Here is a 12,866-nt window from a genome sequence, read left to right on the forward strand (position 1 = left end):
GGAGGTCAGCGGGCGCCGCCCGTCCGGCGCATCTCTCCGGTCCCAGCGAGCGCTCGCCGCGATGCACCCTGGGAGCCGGCCGCGCCGAGGCCTGGCCGCTCTGACCCGGCGGGCGGGCAAGGCGCCGGCGCGGCGGCTGGCTGCAAGTGCGGGTAGGGGCGGGGGAGCCGATCGGTACTCACTCGGCGGGGAGGGGGCAACGCCCCACTCCCCGCTGCTGAGGCAGGGCGGGGACAAGGACCCAGGGGAAGGGAGGGTCCGGCGGGTGGGACGCAGGCGCACTTGCTCAGGTGCGGCCGCAGTGCGGTTGCCCTGGGTAACGCGGGCCGGGGCAGGGGGCGGCGAGGGAGGCCGGCGGGAGCGCGCTCGCGCCGCGGTGGGGGCGGGGGCGCGGGCCGTACGGCGCGCATGCGTGCGGCCCTTCTCCCTAGGGGCTCGCCGGCCTCGTGCGTGCGCACGCGCGCCGTCCCCCGGAGGCGTCTGGGTGTGCGGAGCGCGCGCGCGCGGCTCGGAGGCGCACCTGTGAGGTGTCCCCGGAGGAACGGCGGGTGGGCGCGCGGAGCCCGCGGCCTGGGGCGCTCGCAGCCCGCACTTGGAGTGAGTTGGCGCGGCCGGGCCGTGGACTCCGTATTTTCTCTCCCGGCTGGGGGCGGGGAGCGGGCCGGGGGCTGGCGGGCGGCAGAGTGGGCTGAAGAAAAGGAAAACAACCCATCTCTCGGGACGGGCCTCGAGCCGCGCCGGTCCTGGGGGTCGCGCGGGAGGGAAGGTCAGCTCGGCGCTGCTCGGGCAGGCCGGGCTGGGAGGCCGCGCAGGGCCTCGGGCGGCGGCCGGGGGTCGCGGGGGGCGGCGGGGCTCCGCGGGCGGAGGCCGCGGGCGCCGGACTCCCGGGCTGGCCCATTGTTGTAGCGGCCGGGGGCAGCGGAGCGCGGCGGCCCGGAGGCCGTGCGGTCGCGCGGGGAGCGGCTTCAGGGGGTCCCCGGGGAGCGGCCATGGCCGCGCGGGGCCGGGAGCCGGGCTGCGGAGCGGCCCGCTGCAGGGTGCGGTGTTGTTGCTTGCAGCGCGCAGGCCGCGGAGCATCGCGCTCAGGTGATGAAGAGCGCGTCGCGCACCCGGCGCAGGAGCCAGCCGCCGCCGGACGCCTCCATTGTTTGACCACGCCAGGCCGGCCCTGCCCAGGTGAGCTGGCCGCGGCGGCATCCCTCCTGCGCGGCCTGCAGGCCGGCCGCTCCCGGCGGGACCTGCTGCAGCCCTCGCCTGCCCCTGCCTCTGGTTAACTCGCGGTGCCCCCTCCCCGACGTTTTCCCTTCCGGATTAGGCTGCCGTGTCGCCTTGCCAGCTCACCCCGCGTCCCCGCAAAACTCAGCTCCTTTGTGATACCTTTCTTGCCCAACTCTACCAACTAAATCGAATCTCTCCAGCAGAGTCTGCTCGGTACGGGCGAGCTGCTAGTTTGATAACTGGCTGTCTTATCGCAACAAAGGAGTCCCGGTATTGGAAAAAAAATATTTCCAGGCTATTGCCTTCTAAAGGAACGTTTTGTGATACTTAAAACAGTTTATTGTTTTATCAAGACCGAACTGTTTTTATGCATTTTGTCTTCTCTTTTAGAGGGGACCCCTAATCCCTTTGTAGATGCAAAGCTTTTCAGAGCAGGGAAGTGTGACCTTGTTCAACCTACCGGTTAATTTAAAATTTAAAAATTAATTTTGGATTAGTAGAGTAGTGCATTTTCTTTGTACACACGGGTGTATCTCAAGAGATGGCAAGACTTTGACTATCACCCCCACCCTCTGCAGATAAGGACTAGGATTTGTGTGCTGTGTGTCCTTCTGGCTTTTTAAAAATACTTGGAATCATCTGATTGTTTTAACAAGTATCAGCTAGCTAACATACTGTCTTTCAACTTCAGCATTATGTGCTTCAACTAATTTTTAAGAACTGCTGCATCATGTTCTGTAGTTTGGGTATACTGTAATTTATTCAGCCATTTCCCAGATTATGACAATCTATAAAGTTTTAGTTTGAAAAATAGCTTTATTTGGTGGTGGTGGTTCTCTGGTTAGATGCAGTTTTAGCAAAGGGAGAAATTTAGTGAAGGATGAAATTCTGTACTAATTACAGAAAATAGACATTTATGGTGGAAGTTCCTGGGTTAAGAATCTACATGTGGGAGCCTCCAGCCCTTCTGTGATAGTCGTGACTATACTACTTACAGGTCCTGTGACCTTGGGAGAGGACAATTACTCACTCCAATCCTCAGTTTTCTATAAACCCGTGTTAATACTGCTCTCTCTGCTTCACAGAGTTCAGTGATACCATGGGAAAGTGCTTGGTAGAACCCGAGGTCATAAACAAAGATTGGTTTTATTAGCCTTTCCAATCCAAAAATTATCAATTTGCAGTATGATTTTTTTTGTCAGATGTTTGTATCAGAATACTAGAGATGGCAACTTTGAATGATTTTTTTAATTCATGGTTTTGCTATAACTAATTTTTGTCAAATACTGGTAATGCTAAAGATTTCTTAAAGAATATTTGGCAAATCACATTTTTCCTAGCGCTTTTTTTTTTCAGTTGTCAATGGACCTTTATTTTATTTATATATATGCAGTGCTGAGAATTGAGCCTGGGCCTCACACATGCTAAAGCATTCACAACCCCAGCCTCCTAGTGCTTTAACATGCCTTAAAAAAAAAAAAAAAGTGAGGCATGTAAGTTAGTTGACTGAATCAATGTTATTAGCAAATTAAATGCTTGATAAAACTTCTATTGTAATAGTTAAAAAACATTTTCTGATGATGTAGATTGTACACACTAAAGCTAATCTGAGTCTGGCAGCAGCAGACTCAGATTAGCTTTAGTGCTTCTTCAAGGGAAAAAGAAATGACTTCTTACTGAGTTTGTAAGCACTATCACATCATTTCATCAATTTAAATTTTGATGAAATGATTTGATAGCTACACAATTAATGGCTTTGTAGATATTTTCCTTTCATATATTATACACACACACACACACACACACACACACACACACACACCCTTGTGGTATGACCAACAAAATCAACTCATCCTTGCCCTTTTGAAATTAGGGCTGTTCAGAAATGAATCTCACAACTGCACTTCTCACAAAGTGGTATCCTGAGAGGCTTGGGTAGTACCAGCTGTGAGAGAGGATGAAAATGGGTACTGAATCTTAGATTGGGGAGGGGGACTCAGGAAAGACTTGTGCAAAAATAAAATTAAACTGAAGTTTGTAGGGCGAGTGGGCGGTTAGTGTCAAGTGGTAGGGGATAATTTTCCAGGCAGAGGAACAGCATGTGGGAAGGCCCTGAAGGGGGAAAAAACTTTGCCCATTCCAGGAACTGAAGGAACAACTGTGGATAGATTCTAGTGGGTGAGGGGGGAGAGTGGCTAGGCATGGGGCCAGATCATGTAGGGTCTTGTAGGACAGGTTAGGGATGTTGTGTTTTATCCAGAACGTAATGAGAAACCATTAGAAAGGTTGGGTTTTAAGCATAATCAGATTTGCATTTTTAAACAACCACTCCGGTTGCCACATGCAGAATGTGGGGGTGTGGGTGGATCATGGAAGTGGGAAGAACACGCAGGCTACTTCACAGAGCTATCTAGAGGAGTTGTGTCCTATTTCTTGGACTTTATAGTGAAGTCATGCTACCACCTATGGTTTAGTCAAAATAGATGTTTGGTTTAAAAAAACAAAACCCCTTCATTTCTTACTCTAAAAAGGCAGTACTAAATAAAAGTAGGAATAAACAGATACTTTTTAAATGTACTGAAAAAGTGCATATAAGCATGAAATCAGTTGTCCACACTTAAAACAAAAACTGTCAGAAAATCAAGTTAAAAATTAGAACATTGTTTAATAAGTTTCCACAAAGCCATAACACAAATGAAGTAAAGATGTAAAATGAAAAAGAAATATTTGTAGACACTGTTGACTAGGGAAACATGCCTGAGTCTGCAGTGCGGGTATAAAATTCATAGTTGAATATACAAAGTAACCTAGCAGAGAATAAAACAAAAGAAACAGAAAATGAACTCTGGCCACATTTCAACAACAATTAAAAAAAAATCAAAACAGTGAAGCATGTAGGTAATGTGGATGCATCCTACTGAGGAAATACTGTCTACGTAGAGGTGGTCATAAAGTATCCTGAATGACTTGAATGTTTTTGACGTAAAGAGAGGCCACATTCCTGGAAGTGATGTTTAAATGTTATGGAGATGGCCATTTTGGTGTGAACTTAATAATTATGTGTACTGAGATGGGGGTATTTATGAGTATTTAAACACCACAGAGCCATATTCACCACATCAGCGTCATCCTGACTTTATTAGATTATCTGTACAGGTCACTGAAACCTGCACTCACCCCAGAAATAAACTATTTTATATGGAAATCTAACACATGATAAGTCATGAGTGCCCCCTAAATCTGAAGAAAACAGAAGTCCCTATCAAACATCTGAAAGGAGGAGACCTGTACACTCAGCACAGACTTTGTAGTTAGTTGTACAACTGGAGACTTAAATAAGGAAACAAATATCTTATGAGTGTCATGAGAGTGAGAAACAATGGAGAAAATATAACAAAAAAAAATGTATTCCACTTCATAAAAAGTTAAAGTACAGAAGAAAAGGAAAACAAAACCCTACAATTAAGTTACCACAAAATCAGAAAATACTTGTGTCAGTAAGCAAATGATCTTTAATATATAAAGTCCTATCTTACGAACAATTGGTGATTACTATTCAGAAGAGTTAGATTCTATTCTCAATAGCAACAAGACTAGATGATAATAAGAACAAAGCATGAATGAACTGAAACCTTATGCAGAACATTAAAATCTTATTTAAATGATTTAAAAGTTAACCTGAGTAAATGGGCAGCCCTTGCAAGGAATTCATGATATTCTTGTAGGAGAATATGAAGGAAGTCTATTACGGCATCATTTGTAATGAGGAAAAATAAAAACCAACTCCCATAAATTTTGGTGCTGCTACACTTTGGAATATTACATAGTTTTTAAAAAAGAGAAGCAGTCTTGAACGTATTGACATAGCCTGGATGGATGTCTATAATATACTATAGAGCCCCCACAAAATAAGTTTAATCCTGTTTTTTGTAAGATACAAATGTTATGTATGTTATATCTGAATAAAAAGGAAAAGGTCTAGAAGAATCCTTGGAAAAGCATTACTAGTGATTACTTCTAGGGGAAAGCATAGGACAGTTTATTTCATATGCTTTAGCATTGTTTTAGCGCTTTTTTTGAACAAGCATTTAAATAGGAAAAAAAAGCTACATTCAAAAGATGTAGAATTATTTTTAAGGGTAATTGATTCCCTAGCCACTAAAAATGTTCATGAAGAAAATACATTAAAATAGTTGTGACAGTGTTAAGTTGGAGAAAGTCAGGATAAATAGCTGTATACGTGATGTATTAAACAAAAGTCCCAACAACCTTCCAGTAAAACCTATGAATGGGGGACTTGGGTTGTAACTCAGTAGTAGAAGGCTCTTCCCTCGTACATGTGAGGTGCTGGGTTTGATCCTCAGCACCACATGAAAATAAATAAAGGTGTGTGTGTGTGTATACACAGAGACACAATTTGTAGAAAATTTGTTAGACTATTAAGAGTACTCAACAGGATTGACAGATACAAGATATCTTGTATGTATTTATGTAGACATAAATCAAAGGGAAAACTAATGAAAAATTATGGAATGGGATATTTCTATAAAGTATGAGGTTAAGTATGTCCAACTGCAACTAAAGTAATATTTTTAAAAAACCTGTGAATGGAACATGTCTAGAAGAAAGTAGATGAGAATCTTACGAATTGTGAGCTTTGGGTGGTAGAAAGTTGGTGATTTAAATAATCTGCTTTTTTATATTTATTGAGATCATATCTATTACATTTATAACAGAACCTATATATAATTTTATGTGTGCACTTTTTCAAAGCCACATAGAGGGGCTGAGGTTGTAGCTCACTGGCAGAGCACTTGCCTAGCATGTGTGAGGCACTGGGTTTGATCCTCAGTACCAAGTAAAATAAAGGGATTGTGTCCATCTACAACTAAATAAAATAAAATAAAAGCCACATAGATAAATTTGTAAATTACACTGAAAGTGGGATCCATTGAAAAATTTTAAGCAGGGTAGAAAAATATCATTAGCATAGATAATGAATTGGGAGGAAGTAAGACTTGGGGAGGAAGAGTTAAAACTGAGACAAAATAAGTGGAGCTAGTGGCATGGTTAGAAAGGATTTCAGGAAGTAGAGTCATAGGACCTTAGGATAGGGAGGGAAGGTTAAGCATTACTAATGATTACTTCTAGGTTTCTGGCTTGGGCAGTTGAAGAGACAGAGGACCCACTTACTATAGTTGAGATTATAGTAGGCTTTCTTGAGGAAATGACAGATTAAGTTTTAGACATACTGAGTTTATAAAGAATTTACAGGATATGTAGGTTCTTTCTGAAGGTAATTTATAAAGAATGATTTTATTGTCATATATGTATTTTGCTATATGAATGACTGGAAGCAGTGTATATATAGCTCATTATTGGAATCATTGTTACTATGTGGTAAATTTTTTTTTGAAACATAATTATACATTTGTAAACTGTAAAAGATTGAGGCATGTCTGTCCAGCAGAGATTGCACTGTATCTGAGGTCTTTCACAACTGCATGACTCTGGCTATAGGTGATACTTGGATTGCCTTTGTGGTGCACAGGGCAAGGCTGCTGCCTCTGTAAACAGATGGTGGAGATTTTGGGGGCATTAGTGGTCTTGTCATTCATCCTGTTGTCAGAGTACTACTAATTGGAGTGAAATCTCTTAGTGTTGGAAGGTGGCCAGGAAATAGAGTGGTTAGTGCCCTGGCCTTACTTCCATGTGGAAGTGACCACATGGCTGTTAGAAGTATGGATAGAGATTTTGGAGTGGTTCATTGTCCTTGCCACATGACTGGGAAACGGTAGGCTTGCAGAGCAGAATGAGATACTGAAGGCAGAGCTAGGGCATGTTTACCTTAAAGGACAAAGTAAGGAGAAGGTAGGGAAGAACCTGCCTGCAAAGGTAACAGAGGTTCATGAGAGAGGAACAAGGATGTCTTGACTGGAGAGTACTTGGTTGAAAAGTAAAACCCATTTGAGACGGTGTAAATGTAAGGAATTCTTTTAAAAAAAAATGTTTTTTTTTTTTTTTTTTTAATGGTACCACAGATTGAACCCAGGGGTACTTCACCACTGAGCCACATCCCTAGACTTATTTTAGGGTGTGGAGTCTTACTGAGTTGCTTAGTGCCTTGCTGTTACTGAGGCTGGCTTTGAATTCACGATCCTCCTGCCTCAGTCCTCCTGAGTTGCTGGGATTATAGGCGTGCACTACCAAGCCCAGCATGGAATCCCTTCTTGATTGGACCTGTGAGGGTTGGACATCAGCAGGGTTGGTGTGGCTGTACTCTGTGTGTCTTCTCGCTTTTCCTATTCACTACCTGTCTGCTCTGTGCTTTTGCTCCTCCTGCTGCATGTGACCCTAGAGTGGCCACTCTGGAAGGCCATCCCGAGTCTGTCACTCCTACCAGCCTTCTTCATAGACCAAGTCTTTTCACTTCCTAATTCTGAATTCTCAGGGTAGAGAATCTGAATGGCTCAGTTTAGCTTCTGCATTCCTGCTCTTGGGTTCACTGTTGTGGGGTGAAACATAGTTTCCCTTCGTGTTCATGAGCCTGACCAGAAGGGAATGACAGGAAGATGCTGAAGAGGTCTCCTGGAAGTTAGGAGGAAGTTTCAAGGATGGTCAGGAGCAATTGTTTTAAGTGGCCTTGAGATGTAAAAAGGGAGCTGGAGTGAAATGAGATTTGGCAGATTGAAATCATTTAGCCCAGGTTTGAAGTGGTGCCACACCAGGTCCTTGCAGGGGGTAACTGATGGCGATGACAGGCTCATTGTACAGAAAATTGAGTTGTTGTTTTTTTGTTAATGAAATTTAATTTTGGAAATATAATGGGAGCATTCCATTTATACTTTAATTTTAAGAAGGCATGTTTTGTATTGCTTTCTAAAACTAATGCAGTAATGTACCTTTAACTCTGGAGCATGCGGCAGTGTCTGCTGTGTCACCTGATAGACATTCAGTAAAGCTCTTTTAGAGCTCATTTATTTTTCATAGCCCTGCAAGTTCATAAAATAGTCATGGCTTATATCCATATCTTATTTTGCAGCATGTTCCAAGGTATTAGGAAAGAGTTTGTGAGGAAGCAGACCTGTCTCAAAGATGATAAGTTCTGCCTTTTAAGTTAATAGTAAAACAATTAAAAGAATCAGAACCCTCTTTTTTTCTGCAGAGTAAATGTCCTTATGGTCCTCAGGCTGTCAGAATCATTTTAGATTTTGAAATTTTCATGTAGGATTCCTCTTGTTAGAGTTAAGAATATTTCACTTTTTCAGAGGACTCAGCATTGGCCAGGAAACATGTCAGATTACTTAGTTCACTGAGATTCATTTACTTATTACTGTGTCATTATGATAGGATTAGGACCTTGCGGTGAGGCTTAGATTCACAGAACAGAGAACCTGCACAGACCAGGTTGCACAGATTTCCATGAAGCGAGGCAGCTAGTTAGAGGTAGTGATCCATTGTTAAATTAATTTCCTGTTCCAAGACCTCAGTGTAAACCCCCAGAGCTAGTTTCTGAGCCAGTGTTGGAGTGCCCTCTGGAGGCACAGGGAACACTCAAGTTTTTTGTAAAAACCAAAATTGAGACTCGCATGTGAGATGGAAGCAGAGAAGAGCTGGGGCCCAGGAGCTTGCCAGGCAGACTGAGAACGGAGTGAGGGTAGAACAAGAAGGCAAAGAGTGTGGCCAGCAGTATCCAGTGAGATATAGAACAGAAAGTGTCCTTGGATGGGTCAAGAGGAAGCCAGTACTGGGAGGAATGTCAATGGTGTGGTGAATAGGAAATGAAATAGTAGAAACCAGGAAAGTCAGTCTTTAAAAGGCCTGTTGGGGTTAGTGGGGGAGGAAGAGTATGGCAGCTAAAGAAGGCATAGGATCAAGTGTGGTTTTTATATAGTGTTTTGCATTGTGCTGAAGGGACAAAATAAGATGAAAGGTGTGGGGTGGGGGAGGAGAGAGTTGGCTGAGGCATTCCTCACCTGGAAGACTTGGTGGGGGAAGAGATTGCTTCCCCAGGGGCTCTACAAGTGGTGGAGTAGGGATTTCCTATTCACTGTGGGATAATGGGAAATGTTTTTGATGGCAGACAGAGGTGCAGGTGAGAAGGCAAGACTGGCATGTGAGGGTGTGACCTTCTCATCGTGCGCTAGCATCTTCTTTGTTGAGCTGAGAACTGGACTCAAGACTGACCTTTAGAGGATACCTGTATTTAGGAATAGGAATAAAAGAAATGATAAAAGCACTGAGCAAGGCCAGAGAAGAAGGGAGAATGTGTTGAATTGGGCCAGAGACATATAAACTGGGAGTTGGAAGGTGTGAGGAATGGCCTTGAGATTTGACAAGGGGAAAGCCATGTTGAGCAGTTTTATAGAAGTGACTGGTGGGGTGCATCAGTAGGGCACATGGGAGGCACATAGACTGTGCTCATGGAGAAGCTGAGCATCCAGCTGAAGCCACCGGGGTCAGGAGCTGGCTGTGGAGGACAACTGGAGAGTGAATCTGTGCATATACTTAGCATAGTTTGCATGGCTAGAGAAAGGAAGATGATTGCCTTTTTGTTTTTAACACCATTATCTCGGAGTATAAGATCTATGTTTTGTAACTTTTCTGCTACCTCCTGTTTTTTTTCAGATTGAAAAACTGGGGAGTTGGTTTCTAAGTCAGCCTGTTCAGGTTTTGTTTTGTTTGTTTTCTGGTTCTAGGGATTGAGCCCAGGACACGTTACCACAGAGTCACATCTCCAGGCCCTCTTCCTTCTCTTATTTTGTTGCAGGGTCTCACTAAGTTGCTCAGGCTTGCAACTTGTGATCTTCCTGTCCCTGTCTCTCAACTAGCTGTACAGGCATGCACCACCATGCCCAGCCCAGCCTGCTCAGTGTTGAGGGGTAAGGCCTGCTGTGTAAGGTGTGCTCTCACACAGGGCCAGCTTAGCCTAGACATGGCCCCTGCCCTGGGACTGGTATGAAGTCCTTTAGCATATCATATTAAACTTAAGAAAATCCCCCATGTTTCCTATACAGTTAGCTTCTGTAGAACTATATTTGTTAAACTTTATTTGACATTTATTAACTCTTGATTTTGCAATTTTCGTTTGCATTTTCTGTCCAGTAAATTTCATTTTAAAGTCTACAGCATCAGGTCTTAAGATGCTCATAGGCCCTAGGGACTGTGCCTATTGCCTGGGGATAAGACATCCCTGTCCTGTTGGGAAGCAGACCTTAGGCTATGTCTAGGCTTGTCTGGCAGGGGAGGACTTGCTAGGAACCTGCTTGTTTGTGGGGCCAGAGAGTCTCCTGGGAAACCTTCATCCAAGGGGGAGTGGAAATAACAGTTGTGGTTAGAGAATCTTTGTTGTTGTTGAAAGAAATGAATTCATTCAGACTGCTTTAAGAAAAAGGGATTTGGGGCTTAGGTTGTGGCTCAGTGGTAGAGTACTTGCCTAGCCTGGGTGAGATATTGGGTTCGATTTTCAACACCATATATAAATTAATTAATAGATAAAAGTCTATCAACAACTAATTTTTTTTTTAAAGGGGGGGATATGTTGTAAGGATGCATGTGGACTAGGAAGCCATCAGAAAAGAGGGCAGTTCAGAGGCCGCCTCAGGCTCTCTCAGGGACAGTAGGTCTCTGTGGCATCTCTTTTCTTTGTCTTTCTTCTCTTGCTACCATTGGGCTCATTTTTTCCTACTCTGTATGTTTTTTCTCTACCTTAGCCTCTCTTTCCTGATGGGCTCTCCTTCCTTTTTACTTTGGTGTGCTGTGATTTCTTGTGACCTCTTCAGTCTTTTTGTATATCGCAGCCTTTCAGCTTCATCTCACAGCTGATCATCTCATTCTCTCAGGATTGTTTAGATTCCTCAGAGAAAGAGAGAGTCTGATTTTGTTTTGCTTTTATTATTGTTCAGAGCACATAGTAGTTCTTAGCTAAGCTCTTGGGTCTTGGTCTCATAAATTGTCATATGGCCCCTGCTAGCCTGGGTCTACCTTAAAGCTGAGGCAGTTCTCGTTAGTAGGGTTTATATGTCCATAGGCACCATGATTGGCATTCTCAGTAAGGAGAAAAAACCCTGGCCTAGTATCAAAACCATTTGAAATTCTTCCACATGTATTCCTGCCCTTTTAAAATATATCCTACTAATAGCTTTATTCTAAGATAACCCTTTGTTCCCACAAAGAAACACTGATCCATAAATATGTTTAAAGCATTTTCACTCTTCCATTTTCTTTCTCTTTACTCTCTAACTGTGCAGTGCTGCTCAGTGTAGTCTGAAACCCTCTCATATTAGTGATTTCTGCTGCAAATGGATTTAGCAACTTCAGATAGTCTTTAGCAAGTTGGAGAGTTATTATTATTCTTTTTAATGGTACTGGGAATTGAATATAGGAGTGCTCTGTCACTGAGCTACATCCCTGGCCCTTTTTATTTTGAAACAGGGTCTCATTAAGTTCCCTGGGCTAGTCTTGAACTTGTGACTCAGATCTTTTATGTATTACTGTCCTCCAAAGTTCCAGGGAGCTGTATATATAGCATACAGTGATTCAGCACCATTCCCAGATTTACAGCATTTAGGGAAACAAGTAAATGTCCTATCCAAATGTAAACATGGCAGCAGTTTTGATACCTAGGTCCCTTAATATATTGTACCTCCCAAGGAAGAGTTGAGTTACTAAACTTTAAAAATAGACTTTGAAATATGTATCCAAACAACTCTGAGTCATAGAATGTGGCAGAAGAGGAGGTAGTGGATGAAATAAAGTAATGATAATGATAGCTCATCTATGTTGAGCCCTTAAAATTTGGTAGCACTGTGTGTGTTTTTTTTTTAATATTTATTTTTTAGGTATAGTTGGACATAATACCTTTATTTTATTTATTTTTATGTGATTCTGAGAATCGAACCCAGGGCCTTGCACATGCTAGGTGAGCGCGACACTGCTGAGCCACAACCCCAGTGCTGGTAGCACTGTTTTTTTTTAAATACTGATGCATTCACTTATTTAATCCTTCAACTACCTTAAAAGATTTGATGTCTTTGTGATCTCTTTAATTCCATTTTGACCTTTTAGGTGAAAGTCACACAGCAAGGATGGTAAGGCCTGCCTGTGAACCCATTCTGTCTCATTTGTCTCCTTTAGTGCTCCTCTTGCCTGTAGAGTCAGTGACAAAACACTGCTGACTTTTTGCTCCCTGGGACTCCAGTCGGAGTCAGACATCCAATACCCACCAACCTACATCTTGGTTTGAATAAAATTCCCATCAGGAGGCTCATTGTGATACTAGGATTCCTATATTTTGAAAGTTGCACAGACTGCCTGGATTTCCCTTTCCATGATTTCTCAGTGTTTGCATCCCTTCTTTGGTTTTCTATCCTTGGAATCCTATACATTTATATAAACCCCAATGTAAATGGTTCTGTCCTGTCTTGTGAATGAATGGACTGTTCGTAATGGCCAGTTCTTCAAAACACCTTTGAATCCCAAACTCTCCATAATGTAAACCTGCTTTTTTTTCTCTGCATCTCTCCCATCCAGCAGGATCCTCAGGCTGGAGGAAGTCGCCTGCTCTTGCACCCTGCAGCCACTGTGGGCCCTGCCTCTGCCTCCTCTTCTGGAATGTCTTGAGGGTTCTGATTCCTGTCACTGTGGTA

The 12,866-nt window shown here is 43.5% G+C and overlaps 1 protein-coding gene across 17 annotated transcripts in view; it reads left to right on the forward strand.

Annotated features, from left to right (window-relative positions):
• Positions 1–10: 10 nt before the first annotated feature.
• Positions 11–12,866, forward strand: part of Znf664 (zinc finger protein 664) — a 42,378-nt gene continuing 29,522 nt past the window's right edge. For 4 of the 17 annotated variants that reach the window (XR_013434874.1, XM_078039335.1, XM_078039330.1 and 1 more), the window contains exons 1-3: positions 436–597; positions 1,059–1,176; positions 12,751–12,863. Coding sequence is in view for 3 of the 17 variants with exons in the window: in XM_078039344.1 (XP_077895470.1) it covers positions 409–597; positions 1,059–1,176; positions 12,751–12,863 (420 nt within the window). In the remaining 14 variants the exon portion in view is untranslated. Of the gene's footprint in view, positions 153–393; positions 598–1,058; positions 1,177–12,750; positions 12,864–12,866 lie in introns of those variants that run through there. The other 13 variants (XM_078039338.1, XM_078039331.1, XM_078039342.1 and 10 more) reach the window with 10 other exon arrangements.

Source organism: Ictidomys tridecemlineatus, chromosome 2, assembly GCF_052094955.1.
Source record: "Ictidomys tridecemlineatus isolate mIctTri1 chromosome 2, mIctTri1.hap1, whole genome shotgun sequence".
In the NCBI taxonomy this organism is placed as follows: Eukaryota; Metazoa; Chordata; class Mammalia; order Rodentia; family Sciuridae; genus Ictidomys; species Ictidomys tridecemlineatus.